This window comes from Equus asinus, chromosome 6 (genome assembly GCF_041296235.1).
Source record: "Equus asinus isolate D_3611 breed Donkey chromosome 6, EquAss-T2T_v2, whole genome shotgun sequence".
Classification (NCBI taxonomy): domain Eukaryota; kingdom Metazoa; phylum Chordata; class Mammalia; order Perissodactyla; family Equidae; genus Equus; species Equus asinus.
In genome coordinates, this window is record NC_091795.1 from 16,908,995 (window position 1) to 16,935,324 (window position 26,330).

General features: G+C 45.7%; 1 protein-coding gene across 15 annotated transcripts in view; it reads left to right on the top strand.

The window, feature by feature from the left end:
• Nucleotides 1–26,330, top strand: part of KANSL3 (KAT8 regulatory NSL complex subunit 3) — a 58,257-nt gene that overhangs the window by 21,342 nt on the left and 10,585 nt on the right. For 3 of the 15 annotated variants that reach the window (XM_070511700.1, XM_070511705.1, XM_014859136.3), the window contains 16 exons: nucleotides 378–509; nucleotides 758–874; nucleotides 1,114–1,215; nucleotides 1,323–1,394; nucleotides 2,859–2,933; nucleotides 3,111–3,268; nucleotides 6,623–6,686; nucleotides 7,152–7,352; nucleotides 7,565–7,721; nucleotides 11,061–11,252; nucleotides 11,712–11,796; nucleotides 12,187–12,317; nucleotides 13,380–13,489; nucleotides 13,908–14,130; nucleotides 14,470–14,603; nucleotides 20,778–25,136. In XM_070511700.1, the coding sequence (XP_070367801.1) occupies nucleotides 378–509; nucleotides 758–874; nucleotides 1,114–1,215; nucleotides 1,323–1,394; nucleotides 2,859–2,933; nucleotides 3,111–3,268; nucleotides 6,623–6,686; nucleotides 7,152–7,352; nucleotides 7,565–7,721; nucleotides 11,061–11,252; nucleotides 11,712–11,796; nucleotides 12,187–12,317; nucleotides 13,380–13,489; nucleotides 13,908–14,130; nucleotides 14,470–14,603; nucleotides 20,778–20,798 (1,974 nt within the window). In that variant the 3' untranslated portion in view covers nucleotides 20,799–25,136. Of the gene's footprint in view, nucleotides 1–377; nucleotides 510–757; nucleotides 875–1,113; nucleotides 1,216–1,322; nucleotides 1,395–2,858; nucleotides 2,934–3,110; nucleotides 3,269–6,622; nucleotides 6,687–7,151; nucleotides 7,353–7,564; nucleotides 7,722–9,528; nucleotides 9,607–11,060; nucleotides 11,253–11,711; nucleotides 11,797–12,186; nucleotides 12,318–12,433; nucleotides 12,561–13,379; nucleotides 13,490–13,907; nucleotides 14,131–14,469; nucleotides 14,604–15,607; nucleotides 16,650–20,777; nucleotides 25,137–26,330 lie in introns of those variants that run through there. The other 12 variants (XM_070511693.1, XM_070511704.1, XM_070511694.1 and 9 more) reach the window with 10 other exon arrangements.

Genomic DNA, 26,330 nt, shown 5'->3' on the forward strand with positions numbered 1-26,330 from the left:
ATTATTGAGAGTGAATTTGTCTTTTGCATAACCCCCCCTCTCCTGAGAGTGTGTGTTTGTATTTGTGTTTCTGATATATTTTGTTAGGAAGGGCTCTCAGAAGTAGAATCCTTTAAGAAAGGGATAGGAATAAATTTAAGTTTCTTGATGTGTATCACCAGATTGCTTTCCAAAGGATAAAACCCACTTACCTTTAATGGTGGGAGGGAGGCATACTTTTTTAGCCATCCGGTTATTTGTGCTTTTGCTCCTGAGGAAAGTTTCAGAGGCTTAGCGTCACTGCGGCTCATAGTGGAGCGCTTCCTCCAGGCTGATTGCTGCTGGTGGGCAGGTCTTCTGCTTCACACTGGGAGCATCTTTGGTCTTCTTGCTTCTAGATCCCTAGCTTGATTGACCGGATGCTTGTGTCATCCAACACGAAGACCGGGGCGGCAGGAGCTGAGGCCTTGTCCCTCCTGCTGAAGAGGCCCTGGGACCCCGCTGTGGGGGTGCTTTCTCATAACAAACCGGTAAGTTGGGCGGCCCAGGACTTAATTATGGCGCATGAAACTTTTAGAATCCAGTCTTGGAACCTTGGCAAGAGGATAATGAATGGCTTGTTTAACTTTTTTCATTAATAACTGGTTATGTGTAGTGCTTGACATAGTTTCATAAGCAAATCAGCATTAGTTGGGCCAAGAAAGGTATTGGGATACTTGGGATTTTGTGGAGGAACATGTCTCACTCACTGGTTCTCTGGTGGGGTCTTTCTCCTTAGAGCAAACTCCCTGGCTCTCCTCTCATTCTCATTGCCTCGTCTGGGCCCTCTAGCTCCGTGTTCCCCACCTCACGCCGCCACCGCTTCTGGCAGTCTCAGCTGTCCTGCTTAGGCAAGGTATGTGTGGGGCCAGAGGACCTCTCGTGGGTGGAGATATAGTCTTGGGGGCTGGAGCAGACAGAGTGCAGGACTGGGTCAAAATGGATGAACTTAAATGTGGAGCATCCCCCACTTCTCTTTTTGTTTGGAATTGGATGGTGCTTATCCAGAGTAGAAGGGATCTCTGGTAGGTTAAGCAGAATTGAGAGATTTGAAACTTGCCTCTATTGGCATGGCTGCCACTTTCTTTCGTTTAGGTCATCCCTGTAGCCACCCATCTACTGAACAATGGTTGTGGGGTAGGAGTTTTGCAGTGTCTTGAGCATATGATCGGGGCAGTGAGAAGCAAAGTGCTGGAGGTGAGAATGCCCCTGTTTCAGTTCACTGTGGCGCACCCAGCATTCTGGGCTTGTTCTGTCCCCATCTGTGGCCTCCTGTCTTACTTCTTCTTTCTGTTCCCACGAAGGTTCACAGCCATTTCCCCCACAAGCCCGTTATCTTGATTGGCTGGAACACAGGAGCTTTGGTGGCCTGTCATGTAAGTGATTCTCGTCTTATGTGGTGGTTGTCCTGGGGTGGAGTAATGCTGCTACTGCTGCTGAAGGCTACCATGGGGGCCTTTTACGTTCCAGGCACTGTGCCAGGTGCTTTGCCTATGTGATTGCATTTAAACTGTAGAAGACAAACTTCGTTTTTTAACTTTATTGTGGAAAATTTTAAGCAGAAACTTAAAGTGAGAATAGACTAGTATAATAAACCCCCTGTGGGGTCAGCCTGATGGCGCAGCGGGTAAGTGCGCACATTCTACTTTAGCGGCCTGGAGTTTGCTGGTTCGGATCCCAGGTGCAGACATGGCACCGCTCATCAAGCCATGCTGTGGTAGGCGTCCCACATATAAAGTAGAAGAAGCTGGGCACGGATGTTAGCTCAGGGCCAGTTTTCCTCAGCAAAAAGAGGAGGATTGGCAGATGTTAGCTCAGGGCTAATCGTCCTCAATAAATACGTTAAAAAAAAAAAACAAAAAAAAGCCCTTGGGCCCCTCACCCAGCTTTACCAGTGATCAGCTCAAGGCCTGGCTTTTTACTTCTTACTCCTGTCCACTTTCTCTCTCCTCCAGTTATTTTAAGGAACATCCCAAATATCATTTCATTTGTGTATATTTCAGCATGTATCTCTGAAAAAAAATTCCTTTTTCTTCCCAAACATAAGTACTATTCTTCCACCTAAAAGGACAAAACAAAACAATAATTCCAGCAGTTCCAGCAATAAAAGCAGACACTTTGAAGACTTCTAGCAGGCAAAAGTTTTAATAACTCTGGAATTTGATGTTGTGTTCATGTTCTTTCTCTTTCCAAGACATCAAGGATCCTTTTCTTTATTATTTTATATACAATTCTATGTATATTAGTTGCGTAAGTGTCCCTGACCTGTCCAAAGCCCCAGTTCTCAAGTGGATCAAATAAACAAAGTCTGTGCTGCTTCACGTGGTCTAGTCAAGGGTGACGTCTAAGACCACAAGAGGAAGAAGGCCATCTCCTCATACGCCCTGGTCCCAGGGATGGCAGAACTCAGCGACTGCTCTAAGAAGTTTGAGCAGACTGGGAGCTATCCATTAAATTCAAAAGGGGGAGATTTTCTTTACTTAAGGGAGAAGAGCAACATTTGTGTTCTCCTGATTGCATTTCTTATTGGTGGAGGGAAAAGCAAGCAGGAGCACTCTAGTCTAGGGAATTGACAGAAGTATTAAACCTCCCATCCTATGGTTCAGCCCTCTGCTGGGTTACTCTCAGGGCCCCAGTTCTCTGGGTGGTGGCTGCTTGTGGAACAGTACGTCTTGTGTTCTGTGCTCTTACTGCTGCCACTGTGACTGGTACCCATGGAGTTAGGACAGGGAAAGAGGAGATGGGACTAGCTGGTAGGTTTGGATCACCCCTGGATTCTGCGTAGGAGTAGCTGCAGTGATGTCACTTGACCTTGAGACAAATTGTTTCATTATTTCCAGGTGTCAGTGATGGAATATGTCACTGCAGTTGTCTGCCTTGGGTTTCCTTTGCTTACCGTGGATGGCCCCAGAGGGGTAAGCATGGGGTGCAGCTGATTGCTGGGTCATTGGGAGGTGCGAGTAAGGGACTGCATGCCTCAACCAAGCAGGTGCTCAGCGACTGCAGTTGCCCAGCTGACTCCTGAGCAGACTTGCCAGGTCAGTGCTCAGTGAATATGAGCCAGCCAATTGTAAAACCTGTACCTGTTTTAGGATGTGGATGATCCCCTCTTGGATATGAAGACTCCAGTCCTGTTTGTCATTGGTCAGAATTCCCTGCAGTGTCACCCTGAAGCCATGGAGGACTTCCGGGAGAAGATTCGTGCTGAGAACAGCTTGGTAGTGGTTGGGGGAGCTGATGATAATCTCAGGTGAGTGGGTTTCCTGAGAGCTGCAAGAGAGCCATGTTGCAGTGTTAGAGAGATGCCTGTAAGGGAGAGATGTAACTGTAGACTAATCTGGTTCAGTGGAAGGGGGATGGTAGAAAACATTTTAACTAACAGATTTATAAAAAGTTTAAAAAATAGTACAAAAAAGTCCCATATAGCCTTAACCTGGATTTCCCAAATGTTGGCATCTTACGTAACCAAAGGATAATTATGAAAGTCAGGAAATTAACATTGATTCGATACTATTGTCTAATCTACAGACTCAGATTTTGTCACTTGTCTCTCTAATGTCCCTTTTCTGGTCCAGGATCTAGTGCAAGATCACAGGTTACTGTTAGTTGCTGTGTCTCCTCAGTCTCCTTTAATTTGATGCTGTTACTCAGTCTTTCTTTGTCTTTCATGACCTTGACACTTTGAAGACTTCTAGCCAGTTATTTTCTAGGCTGTCAATTTGGGTTTTTGACTTTTTATTTTTTTTATTTTTTTTTATTGAGTTATTGATAGGTTACAATCTTGTGAAATTTCAGTTGTACATTAATGTTTGTCAGTCATGTTGTAGGTGCACCACTTCACCCTTTGTGCCCACCCCCCACCCCACCTTTCCCCTGGTATCCACTAAACTGTTCTTGGTCCATAGTTTTAAATTCCTCATATGAGTGGAGTCATACACAGATTATCTTTCTCTCGCTGGCTTATTTCACTTAACATAATTCTCTCAAGGTCCATCCATGTTATTGCAAATGGAATGATTTTGTTTTGTTTTGCAGCTGAGTAGTATTCCATTGTATATATGTACCACATCTTCTTTATCCATTCGTCTGTTGATGGGCACTTAGGTTGCTTCCACGTCTTGGCTATTGTAAACAGTGCTGCAATAAACATTGGGGTACACAGGACTTTTGGGATTGCTGACTTCAGGCTCTTTGGATAAATACCCAGTAGTGGGATGGCTGGATCGTATGGTAGTTCTATTTTTAGTTTTTTGAGGAATCTCCATACTGTTTTCCATAGTGGCTGCACCAGTTTGCATTCCCACTAGCAGTGTATTAGGGTTCCTTTTTCTCTGCAACCTCTCCAACATTTGTTGCTATTAGTTTTAGATATTTTTGTCATTCTAACGGGTGTAAGGTGATATCTTAGTGTAGTTTTGATTTGCATTTCCCTGATGATCAGCGATGATGAGCGTCTTTTCATGTGCCTATTGGCCATCAGTATATCTTCTTTGGAGAAATGTCTGTTCATGTCTCCAGCCCATTTTTTGATTGGGTTGTTTGATGTTTTGTGGTTGAGTTGCGAGAGTTCTTTATATATTAAGGATATTAAGCCTTTGTCAGATATATGACTTGCAAATATTTTTTCCCAGTTAGTGGGTTGTTTTTTTGTTTCAATCCTGTTTTCATTTGCCTTGAAGAAGCTCTTTAATCTAATGAAGTCCCATTTGTTTATTCTTTCTATTGTTTCCCTTCTCTGAGAAGGCATGGTGTCCGAAAAGATCCTTTTAATACTGATGTCAAAGAGTGTACTGCCTACGTTTTCTTCCAGAAGCCTTATGGTTTCAGGTCTCACCGTTAGGGGGTTTTTGACATTTTTTTGTGATTAGATTGAGAATATGCATTTTTGGCAGGAATGCCACAGAGGTGATGTGCCTTTAGTGCATCTGCTCAGAATGCGTGATGTTCCTGTGTCTTATCACTGGTCATGTTCACCTTGATCACATGGTTAAGGGAGCATCTGCCAGGTTTCTCCACTGTAAATTTACTATTTTTCCCCTTGTAATTAGTAGTTATCTTATGGGGAGAAGATACTTTGAGACTCTGTAAATATAGTCTTTGTCATCATGCTTTTCCTGGGGTAGGCCTCTCTGTATATTTTGTTTCTTACTGAGGATGAGTATGAACATAGATTTTATTTGTATTAAGCATCCTCTTATATATTTTGGAATGTAAACAGTCACAGTTTGGAAGGGGTTTTAAGAAGACACTTTAGTCTTTGAGATGGCCGTTCTTCCCTTACAAGTCTGGCTGCCTGTAGGGCCTTTAGTTATCTTGTCAGGAAATGTACTGAAAAAGAGGTTGTGTCATTTATTGAGCCTCCTTTTTTTGAGGAAGATTGGCCCTGAGCTAACATCTGTGTCCATCTTCCTCTATTTTATATGTGGGATGCTGCCTCAACGGGGCTTGATAAGCAGTGCATGTGTCCATGCCCGAGATCCAAACCGGCGAACCCTGGGCTGCTGAAGCAGAATGCAAGAACTTAATCCCTGGGCCTCCTTCTTTTATGTGCTCAGTCTTAGAGATTAATTTCATTTGTGTGCTGTAACTAGAGAGCTTAGAGCAAGTACCTGCTCCCACCTGTCTTGTCGGTTTCCTACCCAGAGATGTTTTGGAGAAGTCTTCCTGGCGTTTGTCTTTCTCTAGCTTCTTAGGAACCTAGTATCTAATCCTTGGATGCTCAGGGCAGTGTTTTGTTGTAAATACATGACTTTTCTTGGTAATTCAGACAGGAGAATCGATTGTATGTGTTGCGTTGCTGTGAGGGAGTGGGAGAGGTAGGAATACCCTTAGTGAGAGTTGGACTGTGACGCTGCTTTGGACACACATTTGCGTGCGGCAAAGAGCGCTGGACTGAGAATTGGGAGACCTCAATTTAACCTTGGCTCCTTTTGCTAAGAAGCTTGAGTAAATTGCTTAACTTCTGGGACTCACTGTCCTCATCTGTAAAATGAAGGTGTTACACAAGGTCAGAAGCCAAAAACCAGTAAATTGGGGTTTCAGAATTTGGAGGCTCACAATGTCACTTGGTGCCCTGTTTCTCTCTGCTGAGACCCCACTTGGAAGCCAGGGCTTTTAAGACGAACTTTCAGAGGGCCATGTAGCTGGCTGTGGTCATTTTCTCTTATCCCTTTAGAACTAACCTGTGACCACCCTTCCTCTCCTCCTACTCATCTCATTTCAAAGCGCGCAGTCATCTCAGGGTTTGGGCCTGTGCTGGAGGACATCTAGATAAAGTCTTAGCAATTGGGTAGAGTTTATCTCTGAAGCCGTAGGTATAGGACTTCTGGAGTATACAGTCCCAGGCACTTTCCATGTGTTCTTTGGTTCTTTACATATGTTATTTTGTGTAATCCCCACAAATCCACGAATGAGGTGTCATGATTCTCCATTTTGCAGATGTGGAAACAGGTTCAGATAGGTTGTGATACATGCCTAAGGGCTAATGTAGTCTTCCTTCCTGTGCACTAGAAAATAATCAACACAGAAGAGAAATCCATTCTTATTTCCATATGATGCCATGGAATGTTTAGAAAGTAAACATTTCCTCCTTTTTTTCTCTTAGAATAAGCAAAGCAAAGAAGAAATCAGAAGGATTGACTCAGAGCATGGTGGATAGATGTATTCAGGTACACAGTTGCTTTATGTGTTTTTCTTGGCTAGGCCTACCTTTCCATAACCTTTTAGGCTCGGTCTTGTTGGCAGCAGCCTCTTTGACTCTGAAGGGTGAGGGAGTATCCACTGGGACCATTGGTAGGCCTAAATCATAAGCAAAGAGAAGGGGAAAAGAGAGAGGGAGAAAAAGGGAAAAGGAAAGGAGCGAATGAAGACGTGAGTAAAGCATCAGAGGAGAAAGGGTTTATTGGAGGAGTCGTGGGGTGCGACTGCTGCAGGGCGCCACCTCACAGAGGCTTCTGGACTCAGGCTCCTGCTGGTCTTTGGCTCAGGCTGGAGTTTGTGCCAGGCTTTGTGTGCGGGGGAGGGACCGGCACATCTGATGCCAAAGCAGAGATGAATCGATTTTAGTTGCACATGTTGGGGAGGTTCCTGTTCTGCAGATGAGGACTCAGAGGCATCGGCCCCTCTTTACATAGGATGAGATTGTGGACTTTCTGACTGGAGTGCTCACTCGTGCTGAGGGGCACGTGGGCTCCGAGCCTCGGGATCAGGATGCTGAGAAGAAGAAGAAGCCCCGGGACGCAGCCCGCAGAGACCTGGCCTTTGAGGTCCCTGAGCGGGGCAGTCGACCTGCCTCGCCGGCTGCCAAGCTGCCTGCCTCACCCTCGGGCTCGGAGGTAATGCAGGCAGGGGGAGAGCTCTTTTGCTGGGGAATCAGGACTGCAGAGTTGGTTCCTCGCTTCCTGGGGATGCCTGTCTGCCTTGCCAGTGCTGTGGGCCTCTGAGTTCCTACAAGGAGAATTCCTGACCAGGGAATTCCAGAGAGGCATGATGATTGATGGTCAAATCCAAACAACAATGGCTACACCCTTGTCCCCACCCTACTCAGGATCTCTCCAGTGTGTCCAGCAGCCCAACCTCCAGTCCCAAGACCAAAGTGACTACAGTGGCCTCTTCCCAGAAGTCCAGTCAGATTGGGAGCTCTCAGCTGCTGAAGAGACACATGCAGCGGACAGAAGCTGTGCTGACCCACAAACAAGCCCAAGGTATGGGCACCTGGCCCCATGGCCTCTCTGGGGTTCTGCCTTCTGCAGTTGATGTCTTGTAACAGTTGGAAAGTATTGGCATCTGCAGCTTTTTCCAGGGGTGTGTGAGAGGCACCCTTTCCCACATTTCTGTCCAGGCAAAATTTGGTTGAAATGAATACTGAGGGCTGTTAAACATCACAAAAGGTCTGCACTGGTGGAGCTGTACAGTTCCTCTGAGTACAGCTTTGTCCTGGTGTTTTGGGAAGTTAGGCTTTGTGAGCTGACTACACATATATTGGCCTCAAATGGTTTTCTAACTCCCAGCTGGGGAAGCTGTGTGTACAGTTCTGGGCCCTGTGCAGCCACTCGTGCAGTCAGGGAGCTCTCCACATCCTGGGGACGGAGTGATTGGCTTTATTCATCGGATTCTAGGGCAGCTTAACTGGTGTTGCGCCCTTTTTTTGTTCTGCCCTTGAAAAATTAAGATTCCCATTCTGGGACTTTTTTTTTTTTTTTAAACTTTATAAATTTTTTTTTTTAAATGGGTCACTTTTTTTTTTTTTTTTTTAAAGATTTTATTTTTTCCTTTTTCTCCCCAAAGCCCCCCAGTACATAGTTGTATATTCTTCGTTGTGGGTCCTTCTAGTTGTGGCATGTGGGACGCTGCCTCAGCGTGGTCTGACGAGCAGTGCCATGTCCGCGCCCAGGATTCGAACCAACGAAACACTGGGCCGCTTGCAGCGGAGCGCGCGAACTTAACCACTCGGCCACGGGGCCAGCCCCCCATTCTGGGACTTTGAGTGAAGTTTCCCAGGGGTCTCTGTAGATAGTTTTTAGATTAGACTGGGAGATACTTTTATGGTTGAAAATAGAGTTTGGAGAATAGTGAGTGCTGTGTAAGAAGCTATAGAAAAGGGAGAGTTCAGTGGGAAGGGAGAGAAGAAGAAACAGTAGCTCTACCTCGCCCCTGCTTTGATCATTTGGGAAGCCCTGAGGTGAGGCCTCTTGGGCGTTGGTGTCTGATGATGTGTCCAGGAGTGTGTGTCATCTGAGATTCTCAGGTACCTGGGAAGAGGTAGCAGCCAGAGAGATGTCAAGTAGAGAGATGTGGAGGTGACAGGAGGCTGATTGCTCACTTCCCCTGTGTTTTAGTGGAGCCAAAGGGTCAGGACCTAAACCCAGGCCTCTTAGAGGTTGCCCTGAAGAGTGGTGCTAACAAGGAGCAGAAGTGTGAGTAGAGTGGTGAAGGCAAAAAAGAGACTAGGCCCTAGGGTCCACGTGGATGTTCTGTGACCTGGATCTTCTTAAGTGGTGGCAAGTTCCCCGTGGGTGGTGACCCTTAGACTTTTGATGAAGAGAAAGCCAGCAGTCTGCTGTGCTTCTGGAGGGATAATCACTTGAGGATCTAAGAAACTCTGGAAGGCTGATGGGTGAGCTGAGTTTGAAACGGGCCCCAGAGTGTCGTGGGGGAGAGCAGCAGGTGCTGCACCCTGGCTGTGGCAGAGCCCATGGGCAGGGGCATGATAATAGCTCGTGTTTATAGAACCTTTACTGCGTGCTAGAGCCTTTTCTTGGCACTTAATTTGTTCTTGCTCATTGAATCTTGGCAGTGGCCCCATGAGGCAGGTACATTTATTATTTTCAGTTTATAGATGATTCTAAGGAGCTACTAAATGGCAGAGTCAGGTTTCAAATCCATACAGTAATTCCAGAAAAAGCCCCTGTTGACCATTTTCTAGAACACTTTCGTATCTTTTTCTTACTCCTCCTCTTTCTTCTTTCTCTGGCTGGCTATGATTCTGTAATTCTTTCTGATTCATTCCAGCACAGTTTGCTGCTTTTCTGAAACAAAATATGCTGGTGAGGAAAGCTCTTCCTCCCGGCACCTCCTCCTGTCTCTTTGGTGAGTATCACTCTTTCTCTCACCTTTCACCTCTGCTCTCTGCTTCTCTCCCCTTCTCCCTCTTATTTTTTCCCCATCACTGCCTCTCGTTTGTCTCTGTTTAGTTTCCTCCTGTTCTTTTCTGCCTTTTTCTATCTTCTGAGTCTTTTTTTTTTTTTTTTTACTAATTCTTTCTGCTTACTCCATAGTTGTTGCTTTTTCTCCATTCTTTCTGTTTACCTCTCATGGTGTTTTTCTCTTTTTGTCTCTTATTCTGGTTCTTGGCTCTGCTTCTTCTGTGTGTGCCTATGGACCATTGCCTGTGAGCCTGAGTTTCCTTGTGTGTTTTTCTCCCCGCCTTTGGCTTCCTACTTCATCTTGGCTGCTGCAAGCACACACCATTTATCAGCATAAAACCTGTAACTCCTTTCCCTTTTACCCCCCTTCCTACTTTGATTTTAGTCAGTGCATTTATTCCCTAAGCAATCCTTCCAGCTGGTGATGCCCTGACCTGGTCTAGGGTAGCTCCCTGTGGCCCGATGCCAGGATTACCCCTAATCCTTGTGTGACTGCTCTCTTTCTCCCCACCCTACCCCTGATTGCCTATGCTAAGAAGAGGGACTAGATGGGCTTCTGGGTTTAAAGAGAAGGGGATCTATGAGGAAGCCTGACAGATAACTTGAGTCTAAGAGGCTTGGCCATGTGTAGGATGAGTCTCATTGGTTCAGTGGAGGGGGAAACCCATGTGTGAACAGATGGCCTTTACTCTGTACTAATAAAATGACCTAGGGACTACGTTGTGACATGGGCCACTGTTGCCTGTTATTTTTGGACAGGAACTATAAAGTTGTCTTGGCTGAGGTGTTCCCTTACCTAGTAGATGCTCAACGCCAGCCTTGAGTCCTGGTGATAATCCTTCTCGTTGCTTCCGTTTGGCAAGCAAACCCTCAACCTTGGGCTCTTAGGGCAGGGTGGGACTCTCAGAGCCTTGTAAAAATCTCCCCTTGGAGAGGACTGGATAGCCTGCTTCTCCACTGCTTCTTTGTAGAATGTTTAGTGTCCTCCGGCTGTGTGACGTGGGGCAGGGCCTGAAACAGGACGATCATCATGTTCTTTGAGTCTGGGGAGCACTGTTTAGGCCCGTGTGCTGAGTCCTCTGTCTTTTGATTGGCTTCTGCTAGGCAGGGTCGGGATGTCTTCTCCTTTCTTTTTGTTCCTACCAGCTTAAAGCCCCTTCCTTCCTATTCCAGGACCGGGTGAGGGGTGGGGGTGAAGCCATCCTCTGAGAGGGCCAAGGTGGAGCTCCAGCACAGGTGGGGCCTGAGGCACTGGCAGCCTGCTGATGTGTGACTTCTTACGTGGAATGGTTCTTCCGTGTGTTCCCACACACGGCCATGCCCCTGCTGGTACTGGCTGTCAGTGTCTGTCGGCCTCTTTCGCATTGTGGAGAACCTTACCTCAGATCCATCTCTTAGTTCCCATTTCATCAGAACAAACGGAGGAAGCAGAGAAGGAGGATCTTAGGGTCCAGCTGAAGCGGCATCATCCCTCCAGTCCTCTTCCTGGCAGTAAGACCTCCAAGCGACCAAAGATCAAGGTGTCCCTTATCTCCCAAGGGGACACACCTGGAGGGCCTTGTACTCCTTCTCAAGGAGGAGCTCCAGAAGGTGAGTTTCTCTTGGCCTGTTTAAGTAAAAACTGACCGAGCTCTCGCAGGGCAGAGCGTTGCTCTCTTTGTGATTCTTGCTGGGTGGCTCAGCCTCTGCTTCAGTGCAGGAGGTGCCTGGAGTGAAGAGAGTAGGAGGTTGTACATGGAGGAGAGTGGGCAATGACCTGATGTGAACTAGGATCAGGGCGGCAGAGCCAGGATCAGAGGAAGCTGTGGGGTCATTCAAAGCATCGTATATTTTGTTCTTTTTTGGTCTCAATTAAAGATAAAATATTATAGAAAGTCTAGAAATAGAAGGAGAAAATAACCCCAACTCTCCCTATTCTATGTAGTTATTCTTCATTTTCCATCTTCTGGTCTTTGTCCATAATATCTTGCATTTAGCCTGGGCTGTGGACCCTGAAAGGTTGGGGCCATACAGGACTGACCTGTGACCTTTGGGTTTTCTGTTCTGCAGCTGCGGGAGGGAAGCCGGTCACCATGACACTGGGGCAAGCTCCCACAGGGGCCAAGGAGCTCACAGGGCTTCTCACCACAACCAAGTGAGTCTGTTTCTTGGTCTGTTTGGCCCTGTTCTCTTCTTTCTCTTCACCTTTTCTTTGGTCTATTTAGTGCTTTGGGAAGATGATGGATTTTGGATTCTGTCAGTTTTGGTAATGTGACTTCTTTCTGAGTGGTATCTTTTTCTTTTGGGTCAACTCACAGTTCATTTCTACTTAAAGTTTGCAAAGCACCCTGTAGCTCTTGCTTCAAGGCCTGACTTTAAAAAGGACTTGAGGCCGGATTCAGCAGGTGGGACAGAGAAACCAAAGGTTCTAGCCTTGTGTCCATTGCTGAAAGCCTTGCTGGGCCCCACTTTGGACCCTCACTGTCTTGTCAGGGTCTGCTACCCTTCGACCTTTGGCTAGTGGAGCTCCTGTCTTTGTCTCCAGGTCAAATGCTTCTGAAGGGGGAGTCTCAGCCAGCCCAGCCTCCTCGGTAGTCTCCAGCAGCACTACGCCCAGTGCCTTGCACACACTCCAGAGCCGCCTGGTGGCCACCTCTCCTGGCAGCTCCCTCCCAGGTAACTGGTAGCCCAGCCTTTCCTACCTCCCAGCCGAGCCTTTTGGGCTGCAGCAGGAGGGTGGTCCTGGGAAGCATCCCTGGAGCCGAGTCTGGAGAATGCTCCTCTGGTCTCAGGCTTGTTAAAGAGGCTCGACGTGAAGCTGGAATTAGCTTGGAGTTGGGGGAGCTCTTGGCCTTAATATCTACAGGGACTAAGTATCCCAGTCTGTACTATAAGGAGGAGAAGCAGCTGGTGGGAGACGTATGTATTGTGTTTCATTTTGGTGTTTTTAAGCATGTCTGATTGAGTGAAACTGTAAATGGTGCTATACTGGGCATTAGGAATACGAGACATTTTCCTGCCTGTGCTCGTCTCCTCGCTTTCCACACCCCGACCCTGCACTAAAAGGCTAGTCGCTGGAGTCCAGCAGGGCCAAGGCACTGCAGATGCTCTTCTCCTGCAAGACCTTCCTCTGCTTTGAGGCCACTAGACTGTGTGTAAAGTAAAGTGTATTGGGGATTCTTTTGGCTTAAAAAGTCCTCCTTCTTCCCTGAAAAGAAAGGAGGGAATTAAGATTTCTGGGAAGTGGGGTTCAGTCTCTCTTTGGTTTTCCTAAAACTGTCCGAAATGTAGGACAGGTGGTTTGGAGCAGGTTGGGATGTGCACAGCAAATCTAAGGCAGTGTGTCTGGAATAGTACCTTTCCTTATGTGGGCATCCAGCGTGCATGCCTGGGGAGCCCTTCCTTGCGTCTTTTTTTTTTTTGCTGAAGAAGATCTGCCCTGAGCTAACATCTCTGCCAGTCTTCCTCTATTTTGTATGTGGGTTGCTGCCAGGGCATGGCTGATAAGTGGTGTAGGTCTGCGCTTGAGATCTGAACCCGGGAACCCAGGCCACTGAAGCAGAGCGTGCTGAACTTAACCACTATGCCAGGGGGCTGGCCCCCTGGCATCTTTCTGAGAGCGCTGGGAATGTCTGAGGGAAAGAGCATTGGTGTCTTGGTTGTTGAGGGTGGCTGGGCGTGGCCGTTCTTGGGATAAGGGACTGAACCTGTGCTGATGTCTCTTATATCCTCTCCTAGGGCCCACGTCAGCCAGCAGTCTTCTCCAAGGTCTCAGCTTCAGCTTGCAGGATATCAGCAGCAAGACCTCTGGCCTCCCAGCAAATTCCTCCCCAGGGCCAGCCCCACAGGTACACATCTGCCTTCCACTGGACTGGGCAGGTGTGGGGAGGAGGCCTCCTCAGCTTAGTTGGTTTTGGCAGGGAGACTGGGTCTGGAGTCTGGGTCAAGGACAAACAGCTTTCTGACTTCACAGTTAGGAGCTACCAAAGGTTAAGGCTCCATCACTTACTGTGTGACCTTGAGCAAGTTTCTTGACCTCTCTGTATCTGTTTCCATCTGTGTAAAATGAGAATAATAATAGTACTACCCTTGCAGAGTTGTTTTGAGGATTAAATAAGATAATATATGGAAAATGCCTAGAAGAGTACCTTGCATGTAGTAGGCACTTGATACATGGTAGCCCTTAATATATGCTATGGGCCCTCCACACTCGAATGTTGCTGTTGGACAACAGCTTCTGATCAACTGGGCTTGTGTGTCCCACAGGCCACCAGTGTGAAGTTGCCCACCCCCATGCAGAGCCTGGGTGCCATCACCACGGGCACCAGCACCATTGTCCGTACCATTCCTGTGGCCACCACTCTCTCCTCCTTGGGTGCCACTCCTGGTGGGAAGCCCACAGCCATCCACCAGCTGCTGACCAATGGGGGCCTCGCTAAGTTGGCAAGCAGCCTCCCTGGCCTGGCTCAGATCTCTAACCAAGCATCAGGTGAGTCTCTCATCAGAACCGTGGGGACTCCCAGGTAGGGGATCTTCCCCCAGGACTTTCCCATCTCACATGGGCGGGGTATGATGTTGAACCCAACCCCAAGGGGTCCTGGCATTGACCCTCAGGGATTCAGCCATGTGGGTCTGTCCCCCAGAAAGGTTGAGAGAATACAGGCTGTTTCCTGCTGTTTTTCAGACTGACCAGTAGGGCACAGGTGACCCAGCTGGGGAGGAGGCCTAGGCGGGAGGCCGAGGGGGATGTGTTATGTGGGGAAGAAACTCTCCAGGAAAAGAAGGTGGAGGCTGTGGGAAAAAAAACCTACTTTCCTCTCTCACTCAGGCTTGAAGGTCCCCACCACCATTACTTTGACACTACGTGGCCAACCGAGCCGAATCACCACGCTGAGCCCCATGGGCTCAGGAGCCGCGCCGTCAGAGGAGCCCACCTCCCAGGCACTGCCCTCCAGCTCACAGGTGAGTCTGCCTGGGAAAACTGAGGACACAGGCTCCATATTGGAAGTTGGGGGCTGGCTGACTGGCTGCTTGGAGGAGCTGCCAGTGCACTGGACTTGTAGGCAGACCACATTCAAATCCAGACTCGGGGGTTTGTAGCTTTGTAACTTTGAGCAAGTTAGGGACCTCTGTGAGTCTCTTTTTCTCTAACGCTCCCTGGATTGTTGTGAGTATTAGATATGTAAGTATGTTCAAGTGTGTAGCTGTGCCTAGTGCCTAATCTTTTTGTTTACTTTCCCTCTCCATTCCTCTTCTCCTCTCATTCTTGGTTTCATCAGTCAGAAGTTGTGATGGAAGCTAGTTAGCTAATACTCTTCTTTGACCAACGGTTTTCCAGCATTGTGCCATTCCAGATCTTGGCATTCGTTGCCATCTTTTTTAGGGCACAACTAGGTTTTTGTAGCTCTTACCCAGGAACTCACCATCAATTCCTCCTAGCTGATCTAGTTTCTGTTATGGCCTTTTTAAGTAAAGTGTTTCTAATCTTAAAGAGGTGACTGGAGAGCCACCCAAAGATCAGAGGTTAAAGAAAAAAGTAGTTGGAGTTCAGTATTCAGGGTGCTTTCCTTCAGTATCTTCTGTTTCAGCCAAGGCCTTCCTGTGCAGGGCACGGTGCTATGCAGGCTGCCGTGACTGAAGGCCTGGTCCTGTTCCCCTCATTCCCACCACACCAACCCTGTCTGGGAACTGGGCGGCTGGGTACTGTTGGCAGGTGACAGTTCCCAGCTGTTCCAGAAGCTCTTCTGCCTCTTCCTTTTCAGGGGACATTGCTGCACAGAGATTGTTACCTGGTGTTCATAGGGATCATAGCTACCGTGCCCCCCCACCCCCAGCCTTTTTGCAGAGAGGTTCTTACTTATTTTATTCCTTGTTTTTTCAATTACAAAAGTGATTACCCTTATTTTAAGATTGGCACCTGAGCTAACTGTTGCCAATCTTTTTTTTTTTCCTTCTTCTCTCCAAAGCCCCCCAGTACATAGTTGTATATTCTAGTTGTGAGTGCCTCTGGTTGTTCTGTGTGGGGCGCCGCCTCAGCATGGCTTGATGAGTGGTGCCATGTCCACGCCCAGGATCTGAACCGGCGAAACCCTGCTGCACTGAAGCGGAGCTCACCAACTTAACCACTCGCTCACGGGACCAGCCCCTGATTACACTCATTTTAAAGAATTCAAACATTACAGAAATAATACAATTTGGAAAGTGAAAATTTCCTATGATACACTCTCGGAGATGATATCTACAGTTAGTAGCTTGATACACATTCTTCTAGATTTTTCTTTCTACACAAAGTACTTTATTTTATTTTATTTTTTTGACAAAACTGGGATCACAGAACATGGACTGTTTTGTAACTAGCCGTTGTTTACAAAACATGAGACATGTTTTGTTGTTGGTTACACAGAGACCTATTTGTTGTCAATGGCCTAGTATTTCACTGGGCAGGTGTACAAAAGCATGCTTTACCACCTCCCGTTAGATAGAGAGTGAATTATGTTTTGTTTTCTGATAGCGTAAATAGTGGTGTAGGGAACACCCTTGTTCATGGTATATGTCTGCAGGCTAGAGGCCAGTAAGTGGGGGGGTGTGCCTCTAAGGTCAGGCTGGCTGCTGACTAATTGCCCTTCAAAAGGTTCTGCTGGTTTACAATTCAAGCCACAGTGATGAGAATGCAACTGTGGAGATCAGTATTTTTAATTTTCTTGATTTGATGGGTGAAAAATGAAACTGTTTTAATGTGCATTTTCCTACTACTTATGAGGTTGCATGTCTTCTTATATGAATTGCTTGTCATTCTGCATCTATTTATTTGGTTTAATAGCAGTTTTATATATTCAGATGTTAATCCTTTATCTATTATACAAGTTGCATATACTTTATTCCAGTCAATGGCTTATCTTTTTTTCTTTCTTTCTATTTAAGTATTAAGTGCTTGTCTTTTAACTTTTGTTTCAGGATCTTTTATGATACAGACATTAAAAATTTTTATATAGTAAAATCTTCAAATTTTTCCCTTTATGGCTCCAAGGTTTTGTGTCTTAAGAAAGCTCTTCCCATTGCAATAATATAATCTGTTTATGCTTTCTTTTCATGTATATATATATATATTTTTTTTCCTTCATCTTCCCAAAGCCCCCCAGTACGTAGTCACATATTCTAGTTGTAGATCCTTCTAGTTGTGGCATGTGGGACACCACCTCAGCATGGCTTGATGAGCGGTGCCATGTCCGCACCCAGGATCCGAACTGGCAAAACCCTGGGCTGCTGAAGTGGAGCGTGCAAACTTAACCACTCGGCCACGGGGCTGGCCCCTATGTATTTTTTAAATTGTAGTAAAATTTACGTATGTGCAGCTTACCATTTTACTCTTTTTAGGCTTACCTTTCAGTGGCATTAAGTACGTTAACGTTGTTGTGCAACCATCACCGTCATCCATCTGTAGAGCTTTCCCATCATCCTGTACTGAAACTGTTTTCGTGCTTTCTTAAAATGCTCCTGTTTTTACCTTTAGTTTTTCAATCCACTTGGAATTTATTTTTATATGCTAAGTGAGATAAGGATCCAATTTTATTGATGAGTCCATTCATTCTTCCTTCCTTCATCTAGAATCTGCTGCTCTCACATTCTAGATTACTGTACACATGTGGGCCTATTCTGTACCCTTGACCTGTCTGTTCCTACATGAGCTTTATATTATTGTTTGATAATGCTGGTCCTTAAGTTAAGGAAGTACCAATCGTGTTTCTAGTTTGCTAGGATTATCTTCATTCTTTTCCTTTCTCTTGATAAGTAATGGGTTTTGAATTTTGTTCATTGCCCTTTTGGAATCAAATGAGATGAGTGAGCATAACCATTTTCTTTTAATCAGTTAAAATGAGGAATTATTTTAATAGATTTCCTAATATAAAACTGTCTAAATTCCAGATTGAGTAGCTTGTTCAATATGTCCTATTCTGGTTTGTTGCACGTGCCCAAATTTATTTTTATCATGCACGCAAAGGAAACAAGAGAGTGAAACAAAAAAAAAAGGAAAGCAGCTAAGTGCTTTAGAGGAAAGGTGGATCTACTCCTTTTTTTCTTCTTTTTTTGCATGAGGAAGATTGGCCCTGAACTAACATCTGTTACCAATCCTTCTCTTCTTGCTTGAGGAAGATTGTCCTTGAGCTAACATCTGTGCCAATCTTCCTCTGTTTTGTATGTGGGATGCTGCCACAGCGTGGCTTGATGAGTGGTTTATGTCTGTGCCTGGGATCCAAACTCACGAATGAACCTGGGCTGCCAAAGCAGAGCGTGCCAGACTTAATCACTGCGCCACTGGGCCAGTCCCAGGAAAAGCCTATCTACTCTTGATTTGCTTTTATTTTACTTAGGATTTTGGCCTCTGTGCTGATTAGTGAGACTGGCCTATAGTTTTCTTTAATCTGGCCCTGCTTTTGTGTGTGTGTGCTTTCCTTGTCCAGTTGTATCAAAGGGGTAATTCTATCTTATAGAAAGAGATGGGAAGCATTTTAATTTTTTTCTCATATTTTAAAACATTTATATAGCACAGAAATTATCGGTTGCTTGATGGTTTGATGGAAATGACCTATAAAGCTGTGTGGGCCTATTTTCGAGGAGTCTTAACCTCTGCTGATGCCACGGTGATGCTCGAGTAGAGCACAGATCCCCACCGTGTGATCCCTTCCTCCTCTCTGAGGTGATCCTCTTCGGCCTTCTGTGGCCTGGAGGAGGGAGGTAGTGTTGAGAAGAGAGTAGAGGCCGTTGAGAACCCTTTTCCATGGCTAAATTGAAGTACAGCCTGAAGATCAAGATCTGGCTTCTACCTGATGGTATTAACTCAAGAGCTTAGTTTTTGTCTCAGTAAAATGAGTGTGTAGCTATTAGGAGGGTTCTAGTGGTGATTCTTTTCTTACAGACAAAGGAGGTATTGTTAGATTAAGACTTGCTGACTTGAAAGCTTCTAACAGTTACCTCAGGGTTCAGACTGCCAGGGAGCATGCTATCAGGGAAAGCACAGGGCCAGGGGTCAGGCCCCCTGTCTTCAGCCAGCTGTGTGGACCTGAGAAAATCACCTAGGCCCTCTGAGCTTTTGTTTTCCCATCTAGTCTAGTGAAGAGGTTGGTCTAATCAGTGATTATTTTGGTGGTGGGATTAGTAGGGGCTGTCTCAGAATCTCCTCAGGCTTTGAGAAGATGAATTTTTAAAAAAGTTTTTATTGTGGTCCTAATAGTTTATAACATGAAATTTCAGTTGTACAGCATTGTCAGTCACCGTATGTGTGTGCTCCTTTACCCCTTATGTCCACTCTCCAACCCTCTTCCCCTCTGGTAACCACTAATCTGTTCTCTTTGTCCTTGTGTTAGTTTATCTTCCACATATGAGTGAGATCCTACGGTATTTGTCTTTCTGTGGCTGCCTTATTTCGCTTAACGTCGTACCTTCAAGGTCCATCCGTGTTGTTGTGAATGGGACGATTTTGTGTTTTTAATGGCTGTGTAGTATTCCATTGTGTATAAATGTGTATACCACAGCTTCTTTATCCATTCCTCAGTTGATGGGCACTTGGGTTGTTCCCACTTCTTGGCTGTTGTGAATAGTGCTGCAGTGAAAATAGGGGTGCATAAGTTTCTTTGAATTGTTGATTTCACGTTCTTTGGATAAATACCCAGTAGTGGGATAGCTGGGTCATATGGTATTTCTGTCTTTAATTGTTTGAGGACTCTCCATACTGTTTTCTACGGTGGCTGCACCAGTTTGCATTCCCACCAGTAGTATATGAGGGTTCCCTTGAGAAGATGAATTTTTAAAGGTTGAGCAACAAACCACCCATTTATGGTATTTATGAGACAATTGGAAATTTGAACACTCACTGGATAATTGTTGATATTAAGGGATTGTTAACCTTTTTATATGTGATAATGTTTCAGTTTGAAAAAATAATCCTTTTTTATTTTGGGATTACATACTGCAATATTTATGAATAGAATGAATTTGAAAAGAAAGAAGATGTAAACACCAGCTAGGCTCCTAAGGTCTATGCAAGCACTTAATTATCTGTTTTGTTTCTGGCACTGATGAATATTTACTGTTTCCTTTATGGACCTGGACTATTATGTACTCCTTACAGCTGAGAAGCTGCGGGGGGAAGGGGAGGGACAGAGACCATGTTGTCTCTGACGCCCTCCCTCAGAGTCTTGAGAATGCACTCCTTTCCTGTGGTCACAAGGTCTTCTCTCTGTCCATACTGTGGACACCTCTGGCCACACCATGACCTTGTCAGGCTGGCAGGCAGCCCCTCTAGCTGTCCGCCCAGCAAGGGGCATTGCGGCAACCCTTGCGCAGCCCCTGGGAGCGGGGCTCACTCTCAGGTGTAGGCCTAATCAGGGCAGAGCAATCATCTGTGCACAGCCCTGCCTTTGGGCAGGTGAGCAAATGGGAGGCGGATCCGTTCCAGTTCTGATTGTCAGACCCTTCATTCCCCCTCTCCTGTGCCCTCCATCTTCCTGCCTTTACTGCATTCTCAGAGACGTCTTAGGCGTTTTCCAAAAGTGAAATCTAGACAAGTGGGGAAAACCTTGGTGAAAAAAGGCCAACTCTCTCTACCTTGCTTCCTTCTTCCTAAGCTGCAGGGCTCAACAGTTTATGGCATCCTCCACGACACACAAAAATTGACAATACCTAAAAAAATGATATTGTCAGAGCAATCAAGGAAAACTTCCCTTCAACTCTGTCACCCTTAACAATTCACCTGTGTCCTTTTCTCTACGTTATTTTCCTGTCCTTAGGCTAACCTTTGTAGTTGAACACATAGTATACTCTAGGTACTTTATGTAGATTGTCAACAACCCTGGGGAGTAGATGCTGTCATCTGTATCTTACAGATGAGAAAAAGGAGGCTCAGAGAGCATAAGTCACTTGTCAGTTTCCATAAAAAGTGGTAGAGGTGAGTCTGACTCCAGAGTCTGTATTCTGTTAACCACTTGGTTGCTAGAACGTGTCCTTGTGCATCCACCTTTTTCCCTATCAAGAGTTACTTCTTTGGAATAAATTCTCAGGAGTAGGATGATTGGGTCAGAGGGTCTGGATGTGTTAACCTGGCAAAGTTTTGACTCTTGTTCACCACCTCTCCTACTACAGCGCCTGCCTCCAGCACCCTGAAGATACTGTGTGATACATCCTCCCTTACCAGGTTGGTGATGGCTGCTGCACGGTGAGCCCTGGGCACATGTGCTGTCCTGCTGAGCTGTCCACTTATCTGAAGACCTCTTTAAGACAGTCGTTTTTGCCTCCCCGCCAATTGTCTTGAGGGTTGTGCCTCTGGGTCTTGTGAAACCATTAGGCTAGGTGGTATGGCGCCAGCAAGAGGAGCATTGTCTTCCAGCATCTACAGAATCTCCAGCTCCCCAGCAGATCTGGCTGTGTGTGGATCAGAGGCATTTATTCCCCAGCAGTAGCCAAGGAGAAGTGTTGGACTGCTCACTGCATTTAATAAAGGAGTTCCTTCTGGAAGTCTGTGCTCTCCCTGTGCCAAGTTGGGAGGAGACTTCCATGTGGTCTGGAGCTGTGGGAGTGAGGATTGAGAGCCCTTTGCTGAGGCCTGGGATCATCTGGGCCCACCAGCCAGTTATTCAGTGCCAGAAGGGCTTGTTTTGGACAAAGCTGTTGGCTTCACTAAGCAGCCATGGGAGAGTGCTCCCCATGCAACTCCCTCTTAGGAACCACGCCAGCTGCCGACTAGCCTGCTGAGACCTGGGAACTCCTAATTTCAAACCCACCATAGGGCAAAGAGAACTGAGCTGTCATTTTTCAGTCCCTTTGGCCACTACAGATGTGGGCAGCAGCAGTTGCCAAGAAGTAGAAGCTGGCCCTTTTCTTTTTTTCATCATGCCTTGGGCAGTTACTGTATCCAGAAAGTCTGCAGGTCCAGAAAGGCTGAAGAAGAGAAACAGAACAGCAAATGAAGTGGCTTTGAAGGACGTGCCAGTAAGTCCTGTGGTGAAAATGATTTGGGCTTGAGGCTTTGCATCTAGTACCTAAGGCACTCTTGATACAACTGGAGGTGAAAGAAGAATTAGCCAAGTCAGAGGGAAGAAACCCGACCCCTAAAATTTCTCTCTGGGGCTTGGAAGTGGAATAGGGATAACCAGCTGAGTTAACATCTTGGCTGCCAGAAAGCTTAGGCATCAGGATGATGAAGGCTGTGTTTCATTGTTTCTGTTCCATACAACTTTTTGTCCTTTTGCACAGAAGTGGGAAGAATCTTGGCATTGACTCGACTGTAAGGGCTCTTGGTACTAACTTGAACCCTGGAGGTGCAGATCCCTGGAGAAACAATCACTGAAGATGGAGCTCTGAGCCCCTCCTTAACTCCTTCTCATAATACCTGTATGCGAAGGTGGTTTTAAGTTTGGCTGAGAACCTATCTTCCAGAGCAGGCTTCCTTCCCTTCCGTGCTCTAGAATGTTTCTGGCTAAGGTGACAAATAAGGCAACCAAAATGTGACTCTGTTCAGTATCTGGAGGCAGGGAGGGCCCACAGCATGCCGTGACTGGAATTGTGGTCCCGGGTCTTGACCCATGGTGCAGCATATATCCAAACCAGGCCACCTGTGTTCAATCCAGGAGCCTCACCTGCCAGTCCGAGTGGCAGCCAGGTAGAAGTGTACACTGTGCAGGAGTCTCAGACAAGGCAGATTGGAGTGCTGCGGGCAGGGCCAGGGGCCATGTTAGAGGATGGGAGAGGGCATCTTAAGCACTGTGCTCTCCCTCCCTGACCTCCTGCAGAGCTGGTTTCAGCAGTGAGTCACACAGAATTAGACTGCCTTCTTGCATTACCTGGTAGGTAACAGCTTTCTGAATTCAGGAGGCGGTTAGTAAGTTTGAGCATATGAAATCTGAAAGAGGCGTCCGTGGGTAGGGAGTTTGATAACTTTACAGGTAGGATGATAACACACCAACAGGAACCGAGGACAGTAAGACTGTGTGAGACTGTGTGAGCTTTTAGGAATCATTGAGGACAGGCAGAGGTCCTGAACCACCCATTCATGACTTAGGAGTGTAGCCTAGACAGCACTGGAGGGACTGCTCCTGAAACATGCTGGCCCAGTGTGTGCTGGGACCAAAGGAAAAACTAACACATTGTCCTGCATTTGTGTAAATCCTCATATGCTTCCCGTGAGTGACCTCCTAAGGCTTGGGTTGTACACCTTGAAGAATGCCAACACTGGAGAAGGGGCGTGGTGAGAACACTGATTCTTCCTCACCTTGGAGGGACAGGCTAAGAGGGGGGAAGTGGTTGAAGTCTCTTGAGTCATGTTCTCCAGTTCTAGACTTCTCCAACCACACTTCTTGAAATGTAAAAGGAAGCTTTCCTCTACCTATCATATAGCAGACCTGGAGTCCATAACCTCAGAAGGTAATACTACTAGCGAAAAATGTAGAAGGATCAGGAAGGCTGTCATTAAAGTCTTTGGGTGACAGATGAGTGTTGATGCACTATGGAAGACGTCCTTGTGCTTTGAGAAGAGGTCCCTGATGGAGGAAGACTTTCTGTCTGTTCTTAACCTCACCACTAGAACAGTCTTGGGCTGGATGGTTTATAGAGCTGAGTTGCTGTGATGGCTCTGTTCTTACATTAGCAGAAACAGTGGAAAAAAATAAAAATAACTTTGGATTGCTTCACCTTCTTTTCAGTTGACTTCTCATGTTTATTCTGGGAACCACCCAATGAAGTGGCACAGAAAATAAAAGCTAAGATAATGTGGTAAAGCCAGTAATCATCTCACTGATGCCTGGTGCCATGAGGTGGGTACTGTAATTCCGTTTTTACAGGTGAGGAAACTGAGGCACAGAGAAGTCACAGCAGGAAGTGGCAGAAACAGGACTGGAGCCCATACAGTCTGAAGCCAGTGTCTGTTCTACTCTGCACTGTGCTGGGTTCTGAGATGGGAGACCAGAAGTGGAGATTAGCCCAGGAGGTGAGGAGATGGTGGCTTGGCCTTCATCTGACCCTTTTCAGTTTACTTCCCATCAGGCCTAGAGTGGTTGCTGCTGCCGTGGTGGGGCTCTTGGCTGGGGCTGAGTTGGTAGGTAGGGTCCTCGCCCTTGGTCCTGAGAGATTGAAATCCCTTTGCACATCATATACCTCCATCCCCCTCCAATAAAGAAATAAAGTCTTAACGATGAGTGAATGAATTCCAACCTCCAGATTATTTGTGTACTTTTATCCAGGAGGACCTTCCTTTCTACCCTTAAATTCCAGGTCCCTACACTTAGCTTTGAAACCCTCTTGGTGGAAGCCATAGTTCGGGTAGACTGCCTGGAGTATCTAGTACGTATGGGGTCATCTTGTTACCATCCTTAGTAGAGACCTGATACTTTTCCCCTCCCTTTCAACTCTAGTCTCACTGACTTGGGTGAGTCAGATGAAGTAGAGATAAGGATTAGATTGTCTAAATGATAACTATCTTAAACTTCAGGAGTATAGGGACAGGGCCATAGCAAATTATGATGCAGAAAAATCTTTGTTACTTTATCTCCCTTTCCAAAGCGTATGTTTTAGTCACGGACATTGGTTGCAAGAAGCAGAAACCATTCACCACCTAAATTCGTTCTAAAAGGGAATTTTCTCTCAATAGGCATTCTCATAGACAGGGAGCCTGACAGTTTCTGCTACTTGCCTCATGACGTCAGCTGACTTGGACTTGCCAGGGACCAGTTGTCACCGGACTTTGTCGCTGTGGGCCTTTGTGGATGGCCAGTCTCTCTTTCAGTTCAAATTCTGAGCACAGTGAACCTCGTTGGCTCAGTCTTGCTCATGCGTTGGCTCCTCTCCCACCCCAGTCCAGTAATAGTGTCCAGAGGATGAAGTCATGTGAGCCAACACCTTTCTAAGGAGAGAGTAGAAAGGATAAAACAAACAAAACTGTTGGGCTATTCAGATGTGTGTGTTTGGTTTTTAACTTGCAGTTGTAGTTTAGAGAAGTCCCATGTTTTCTTTATCCAGTTTCCCCCAATGCTTACATCTGACATAACTGTAGTACAATATCGAAACCAGAAAATTAACATTGGTACAGTGTGTGTGTATAGTTCTATGTCATTTTATCCCCGTAACCATAATCAAGATACAGAACTATTCCATCGCCGCAAAGATCTCCCTCATGTTACCCCTTTCTAGTCACACCCATCTCCTTCCCCCTCACCATTCCTCACCTGTAGCAACCACTAATCTTTTCTTCATCTCTGAGTAGAATGATAAATAAGTAGAATCTTATAATACACGACCTTTGAGATTTCCTTTTTTCCCCACTCAGCTTAATTCCTTTGATGTTCATCCAAGTTGTTGTGTGTATTAGTAGTCCTTTTTTTTTTACTGCTGCTGAGTATGAATGTTCCATGGTGTGGGTGTACCACAGTTTCTGTAACCACCTTTTGAGGGACATCTTGATTATTTCCAGTTTGAGGCTGTTACAAATAAAGCTGCTGCGAACAATTGTAAGCAGGTTTTTGTGTGAATATTAGTTTTCATTTCTCTAGGATAAATGCCCAGGAGTGTGATTTTTGGGTCATATGGTAAGTTTTCAGTTTTTTAAGAAACTGCCAAACTGTTTTCCGGAGAAACTACCATTTTACATTCCCACCAGTAGTGTAGGAGAGATCCACTTTCTTTGAACCCTTACCAACGCTTGATGCTGTCTGTGATTTTTTATTTTAGCCATTCTAATAGGTGTGTGGTGATACGCCATTACGGTCTTTAAAATTTGTTCAGGTTTGTATATGGTCCAGGGTGTGGTGGTTTATCTTGATGTATGTTCTGTAGGCACTTGAAGAGTGTGTAGTCTGCTGTTGGGTAGAGTGTTCTGTAAATATTGGTAAAATTCTGTTAGTTGATGGTGTTGTCGAGTTCTTATATCCTTGCTGATTTTCTGTCAAGTTGTTCTGTCAGTTGTTGAGAGAGTGGTGGTGAAATTTCCAACTATAATTATGGAATTGTCTGTCTCTCCTTTCAGTTCTATCAGTTGTGCTTCGTGTATTTTGCAGTTCTGTTATCTAGTGCATACACATTTAGGATTCCTGTGTCTTTTTGGTGGATTGAACCTTTTATCATTATGTAATGTCTCTGTGTACCTGGTAATTTTCTTTGCTCTGAAGTTTATTTTATCTGACATTCAGATGTCAGATCTGATGTCAGTCTCTGTCTTTTAATTGGTGTTTTTAGACCGTCTCCATTTAGAGTAATTATAGATATGTTAGTGTTTAAGTCAGCCACTGTAATTTTTGTTTCCTGTTTGTCCTCTGTTTTGTTCTGGTTTCTTTTTGTTGCCTTCAAGTGAGTTACTTGAACTTTTTTTTTAGAATACAATTTTGATTTAGCTGTAGTATTTTTGAGTGTATCTCCTTGTATAACTTTTTAAGTGGTTGCTCTAGATGTTGCTTTATATATACACGTAACATGTTACAGTCTGTTGGTGTCCACATTTTACCAGTTGGAGTAAACTGAAGGAGCTTAACCTCCCTTTACGTCTCTTTACCCTCCCCCACTTCTCATACAATTGGCTGTATACATTGAGAGCCGTGTTAGACAGTGTTGTAAGTTTTGCTTCAAACATAATTTAGAAAACTCAAGAGGAAAAGGGAAATCTATTGTATTTACCCATATTTTTATTCTTTCCATTGTTCTTTCTTCCTGATG